General features: G+C 41.8%; 2 protein-coding genes across 2 annotated transcripts; one reads left to right on the plus strand and one right to left on the minus strand. All coding sequences in view use genetic code 11, as the record gives it.

Moving 5' to 3' along the window:
• Positions 1-2,638: 2,638 nt before the first annotated feature.
• EGR_09816 (hypothetical protein) lies at positions 2,639-3,217 on the plus strand (the record flags this gene model as incomplete). The annotated part of the gene is made up of 1 exon (XM_024499065.1): positions 2,639-3,217. The coding sequence occupies one exon, from the start codon at positions 2,639-2,641 to the stop codon at positions 3,215-3,217; it is 579 nt and encodes a 192-aa protein (XP_024346517.1).
• A 2,655-nt stretch (positions 3,218-5,872) lies between these two features.
• EGR_09817 (hypothetical protein) lies at positions 5,873-6,811 on the minus strand (the record flags this gene model as incomplete). The annotated part of the gene is made up of 2 exons (XM_024499066.1): positions 5,873-6,010; positions 6,749-6,811. 2 exons carry the CDS (start codon positions 6,809-6,811, stop codon positions 5,873-5,875), a joined length of 201 nt encoding a protein of 66 aa, XP_024346518.1.
• Positions 6,812-6,921: the final 110 nt, after the last annotated feature.

The following is a 6,921-nucleotide window of genomic DNA, read 5'->3' on the forward strand; positions in this document are numbered from 1 at the left end:
TCTTACCTTAATGCAGCTCGGCCGTCGACCACTCGCTCAACTTGGGAGATTCTTTGGCAAGGTTAGCGATACCAATGACGAGGAGGATGCTGGCGATGCCACAACACTTTATTAACGTGCAAATAGTGTTTGCAGCAAAAGCAGCGTGCGCTTTGCCGCATTCATTTCCAACTGATCGGTCGTCTGTGATGATACTCAACACTGCCTATCTACTTGCCCGATAATTTCTGCACAAAAATGTACATTCCTACTAAGAAATAGGCTAATTCCCCAACACCAATCATGTTTAAATAATACAAATCAACGATCAATTTTAGTCAATTTTTTAACCGACTACAACCCCATGATTAGGCAGGTGGCTGGGGCGGTGATGATCCTGCGTCAATTGTTCATATCTCTGTGCTTAAAACCCAAAGTTATTAATAAAAATGGACTTTTTAGACAAAAGTCATTGAATGTGTAAAGTGTCCTGACAGTGTGAAACAAGCTAATAGGCTTACAAACTGTTTTATAATTTTTTACGATAATGTTGCTTAAACAATAGTCAAATGAGTTTCGAGATGTAAAAAAATGTAAAACTTTGCTTAAAATTACCTAAAAATTTGCCTAAATTGGTGAGGACGATGAAACATTTCCCAATATTCTATGGCAATGCGGTTTTAACTAAGGAATATTTATACTTACTGAAGACTGTATTCCGCAGGAGGTAAGTGATACTCTATTGCATCTGCTTGAACAGAAGCTGGCTAAAGAGTCGCCAGCTTCTTTTCTTGGTGTAAGGAAGAGAAATCATCATCTGCTCCTTCAAAGAGATTCCACCTATTTTGAAAGTTAAAAAATGAGGGAGGAAAGAGTGTGATAAATAACTTTCATCTCCTTAACCAATTGTCTTTTAGTTTTGTGTAAAATCTGTACAAAATATGTGACAGGGTCGCTTCTAGGAGAATCAACAAACTGCGACTCAATTATGACAGAGATGTATCGAGAGCATAAAAAATCTCGGTTGGTCATTATTTGGGCTTATTTTCTTTCGCAGAGTCAATTATGGGTAAAATCAGCGCGTTCGAGGACGACGTGACTGATGGAGATCGCTCCGGATGTCAGCTGACTACAGTCACAACTACGAGGACTGTGGGAAGAAGAATTTAAGATCTCTAGTCAAAGAAGTCATAAGGAAGCAAAATATGAGTGTTAATCCGTATTATCATATATTGGTTACAAATCTCAGGACAGTTAGGCATGCCAAGCAGCTGTGTACGTGAGAGTCGACTGAGGAGCAGGAGGACAAACCCTTGGACCCAGGTTCTCGCCACTGCACAAGCAGGGGATATATTTCGCTTCGATATGCTTAAAGAAGGAAGAGAAGGAAATCATTACAATTACATGCCACAAACAACATATTTTTTAAACTGAGCAAGAGTCGATTTGAAGAGACTGTTGCGAAAACGGAATGTTTTTATTTTCATATGCACAATAATAAAGTACACGACTCAAAAGAGATAAATCATTTAGATTAGTCACTAGATGGTCTACATGTGGGTGCTGGCACGGTTATTCATTTTTAAAATTATTTGCATACAAAACAGACGGACGGGGCTTGGCTACACGTGAGAACAGCACAGCAGTTCCTACTCATTACCACATTATGCAATAGCTAAAAGCCATTTTATGAGCCATTAAAAACACCCTCTTTCACATTTGCTTTACAGTCAGCCGACTTTGTGAATACATTTGTATTCTTCCATTTGTACATTTAACAGCACAAGCTCTTGAGTGTCCGCTGTTCCGGTTTTCTTTTTTGTGTTATGAAGTTCTTCTCTGTAGATGCCTTGGTTCCTTAGTTATTCTCTACGTTTCTCCTCCGCATGGGTAGGCCTTATAACGCCTTCTCTTGATGAACTGAGGGTAGCAGTAAGTGGATTTAGCAAAGAAATGCACAAAATTTATACTTAGATGTTGAAGTTTAGTGCATCACAGTGGAAGCGGCATCGAGGCCGTATTCCCTCTTGGCGACAGCTACAATTCTGGGCCAATTAATAATTAAAGCTACACCGTACTTGAACGATTTGAAAATGTCTAGCAAAGATCTACAAAGATATGCGAAAATACGTGGACCTCACAAGCAAATGCTATCGCCTCCGAGATCCCAGCAGCTAAAAAGAACCCCATAAACGGCTGCAAAACAGTGAAATTGCAAAGTAGGGAGGGGTACTAGGTGCAGCTATTAATTGAATGAATTCACTTTAAATCTTAGGCTTTAGTGAATAGCTGTGCGTTTAATCACATAGCCCCAAGAAGAGAGGCTGACATATGACATGGTATAATTACACAACATCGATGTGTCGTGAACCATTCAGTCAGTGAGGCACTGCAAGCAGGATCTGCATGGATAACAAGCTAAAAACTAATTGCAATCACTAACATTATCGACATGAAAGTCTCGATCACTGGCTGATTGGTGAGCTCTCAAGCTTCAAATGCGTTTAATTTCCGGCCTAAAAAAGTGATGGCGAAGGACGTCAAGTACGGAAGTTGAACTAAAAGTACAAGGATCACGAGGAAATAATAGGGACGATAGTAGTAGTATATAAGGTGACACAATTCAGCAGTACACACCAAATCAGATAGACAGCTAGGAATGGAAACAATAAAGTGTCCATGCTCGTGCGTGTTAAAGCCCGAACCCACGGCTGAAATGCTACTCACTTCACAACCTGTGAAGAAGTGTGCATGCTCGACTGCGTTAAAGGTGGAATCCTCTACTGACGTTTTACATCCTCTACAACATATGAAGAAGTGTGTATGCTCAACTGTGCTGAAAACGGAACCCACAACTGAGGGTTTACTCACATCACAAGCTGTGAAGAAGTGCGCATGCTCGACTGTGATGAAGACCGAACCCACAATCGCGGGTCTACTCCCATCACAACAAGTGAAGAAGTGTACGTGCTCGACTGTGCTGAAGACAGAACCCACGAATGAGAGTTTACTTTCTTCACAACAGGTGACGAAGTGTACATGCTCGGCTGCGTTGAAAACAGAACCCACGACTGAGGGTTTACTCTCTTCACAACCTGTGAAGAAGTGTTCATGCTCAAATGAGGTTATACTTTCACCAAAGCCAGTGAAAAGGCCCCCAAATTCCATTGAGGATGAGGAGCTACTGGACGGCTTACAAGCACTTCTCAAGGTTTTTCTGGCTTTAAAATCGGTGTGAATGTTACTTGTGCTGATTATCTTTCGCAAAAAAAGACAAATGATTAAATACTGGATTTTGCAGGGAAGCTCACGTTACCGTAGTGACCATAGCGGGTCAGAGAGGAAAAGAAACAAGAGGAGTTGGGTACAGTGATTTCACTCTAAATTCAAAGCTCCAATCAATGGATATGCTAATAGACGAATATTCCTAAGAACAGCGATTGACAATTGACATGCAATCATTAGGAACCAACGACGTGTTTTGAACAGCTTAGTGACTGAATCCTTACAATCTAGTTTTGCAAGAGGATAAGATGGTAAATTCATTGTAATCTCTGACATTGTCATTCCCCTAAAAATGAGGTATAATCTTCAGTTGCCAGCTAAAGGGTGGTCTGTAAACTCCATCTGCATTATGGTGTCCGACTCCAAATAGTAATTATAGAGAGCGTCCAAAGCACCACTTAGAAAAAAGAAAGCTACACACGCAACAAAGCATTATACACCTTCCATCGTTGAGATCTTCCACGGTCACAGAAGTGTATGTGGTTTTGGGTACCTTCATGGTCTCACGGAGTTCTACCCCCATCTACAGCCTTTCAGCCCTACTGCTCCTCAGCAAAGATATGTAAGCGATACACTGTTTTTAAATCCCTGAATGAAAAAGTGGAATGGGGAAACTCTGCGCGACTTTTTAAGTCTTCTTTTGACAGTAGTGGATAAGGATTAAACACCAACTTTCATCGGTTCATGTCAGTTTAATTAAGCCTTTCCTTTTTCACAGTTTTCTGTTAGCAAGGGCCCTAAGTTTATCGTCCCAAACAAAAAAGTGCATTTTTGGAAAAAAATACCTTATTCATAGAAATCCGCTTTATTTATATCTTTGCTTAAAGATATTTAAATGACAGATTTGGGGATTTGCGGGTTACCCCTTTACTGTAGGTTTTGAGGCACCATCAGAGGCTTGTTTAACGTGGTAAGCACCTTAACTTGGCATGTGATGTATCCATAAGGCATTTTACCATTAAGGAAATATAACCACCGACTATCCGAAACATAACTGACTAAAAAACTTATTTACTTTTTAAATGTTTTCTAGTGAATTAGCTTAGGTTAAAAGAAGCGCCAATTTATCCGCTGGAATTCATTGTAAATCTTGCTTAAAAGCAGCGACGGAATAAGTCAAAATTCACTGAGTTTAGAAGTTGGGGTTAAGGAAATGGACCACTTTAATACCACAATTATCCTCAAGAAGTCAACTTCACATATCTGTTTTGACTTTGCTGAAGATCTCCTACTTCCGGAGGAGATAAGTAAATAGGCATCGAAACCCGCAAATTCACGGAGATCACGAGTTTTCTATGTTGATACACTCAAAGAAATGACAGAAGGGAAGATAGAGGAGGCAACTTCAATGATTACAGCGCCTACAGAGCTGCGTCATCAACGATAAGGAGAGAAAGCTAAAGTAGAATTAACTGGATCTTCAAATGGAAATGGAGACTGACGAGGATGGTTTACTGCATTTCCTTAAGCCATTTTTGACCTAAAATCAACATAAAATGTTAAAAGAGGAAAGGTGTTGCATAGCTTGAAGCATTGGCTTGAAAAAATTGTAATCACGAAAAGTACACAGCTAATAGCCTTTATGCGTGCCTGCATTGCAAGGCGTGGAAGGAAAAGCGTCGGTCATTTGTAAGTGAAATTTCTATCCATTTAGCTGTATTCTGTGATTTGTATTCGTTATACAATGTCCGCGACCATCCTGTTCCAACATCTAACTCACTGTTATCTAGCAAGCGGTTGTCCGAATAGGCCTCTCTATTGCGATACGAGGTAGTCTGCCTCGCATCACCGGGTTGAACCCCGATGCGAACAGGTCTGTAGCTTTTTAGCTAAATTTTTTCCAACATTTAGGGAAAGGCATGACACACGGTAGTAGAAATAGACAAGCTCACCCACAAAGGGTGCCAACGACTGATTTAATTCTGCATATGAATCGTTCGAAGACACTTAAAAGCACCTACAGACAAATGCTGCATCACATTAAGGAGGAAAAATAGTTCATTCTCTAAAAAAGCAAGGAGGAGGGACGAGATGCATGACCAGTTGGGGATCAGAGTGTTAAGAATGACCTGCTGTGATAATGCACATGGCTGGTAAACGGCACAAATAATCGGCTCCCTAATTACTCCACATTGCTCTTCAAAGGTGCATATCATCCTATCCCCATGTGACCATACTTTATGGGGTGTGTGTACAGTGTACCGCAAACGTTGAGCATCGTTTGACATTTTCCGTGGTACAAAAAAATCAGGTGAGTGTCATGATCGAGATCTACTTGCCGATGTGCATTATTCAAGTTCATACAATCCAATAGCAAACAAGAAAAACCAAGTTTCCTCTCGAGGCAGTCATTGTTGGGGAAGTCCCATTCTCACCATTGCGTGACACAGCAATATCTCATCTCACATGCCGCATACTAAAAATCTCATGCCATATTCTAAGTTTGGAATAAGACAGAGGACGAGAGAAAACCACGCTTCATCCAACCCTCCCCACCTCCTTGATGATGATTCCTCAGCTGATAAGCGACACTTCATCTTCACACAGGACAACCACTTGGTCACACACGATGCAGTCAGTTGGGAAGTAGATGTAAGTTGGGGACGGATTAGGCCAGAGGTAGATTGTCTGCTTCCACAGCCACAACACCAGCTTCTGCCTTACTGATTGATGACCACACATTTTGGAGGATACTGGTGATTGCAGCAAGGAAGCGAGTATTCATGAGACCCTCACCGTCATTCAACTTGTATTATCAAAATCATCGCACCTATTTGGCTAACTCGCAGCTCACCCAAACGCATTGTACCAGTCAAGGCAAATAAACAACATGGAGGAGGCAAGTGCCAAGAATGACGCCCAAGCGAAGATGTTGGCTATGTGACAGAAAAGTGGTCGTTTCGATTACTCTGCACTAGTTTGCTCATCTTCTGATTTTCCGACAACCCACATGCAAGTCAGTGACATGCAGCTTTCCTCCTGCGAAGTCCACCCAATGTCCTTCCATTTGTCTGCAAATCTGTCTGCCCTGCAGTACAGGCTTAGCACTCAAAAGGAGACATTAACAAGGAGGACCTGTCTCACGTCAGGCTGAGTGTTGGCATATGCATCCATCTGTGTGCTGCCAATTTCGCCTCAGTTGGCGATGCTTGTGAAGGCTATCAAGCCAGCAAATGAGCAGGTAGGTACTTTTTGCCGAAAACTAGTACTATTGATAAGGCAGCCAGCACGTGATTAGTGTGTGATAGAGGAAGGATTGCATATGATGGGATGAAGTACGAAGGTAGAGCTGAAAGTACTCGGTGCACGAAAATCACGCGCAACGACTGTAGACGATTAGGCGAGTATATAAGGTGACACAACTGAGCACACAAGTCAGTACTATCCAACGAATCGTGGTGGCTGGAGAGATGGAACCAGTGAATTTTGCCTGCCCGTTTATGTTCAAGGCGCAACCAATACCCATGCCTGAGTTTATACTTACACCACCACCACCACCACCTGTGCAAAAGTGCATATACTCAACTATGTTTTTCCCGGAACCCATGACTGAGGTTGTGCTCCCTACAAAGTGTGCAATGCAGTGTCCATGCCCGACTGTGCTGATGGCGGAACCGACGACAGAGGTTATATTCCCTCCACAACATATGAAGAAGT

The sequence above is a fragment of the Echinococcus granulosus genome (assembly GCF_000524195.1).
Source record: "Echinococcus granulosus chromosome Unknown EG_S00169, whole genome shotgun sequence".
Taxonomy (NCBI): Eukaryota; Metazoa; Platyhelminthes; class Cestoda; order Cyclophyllidea; family Taeniidae; genus Echinococcus; species Echinococcus granulosus.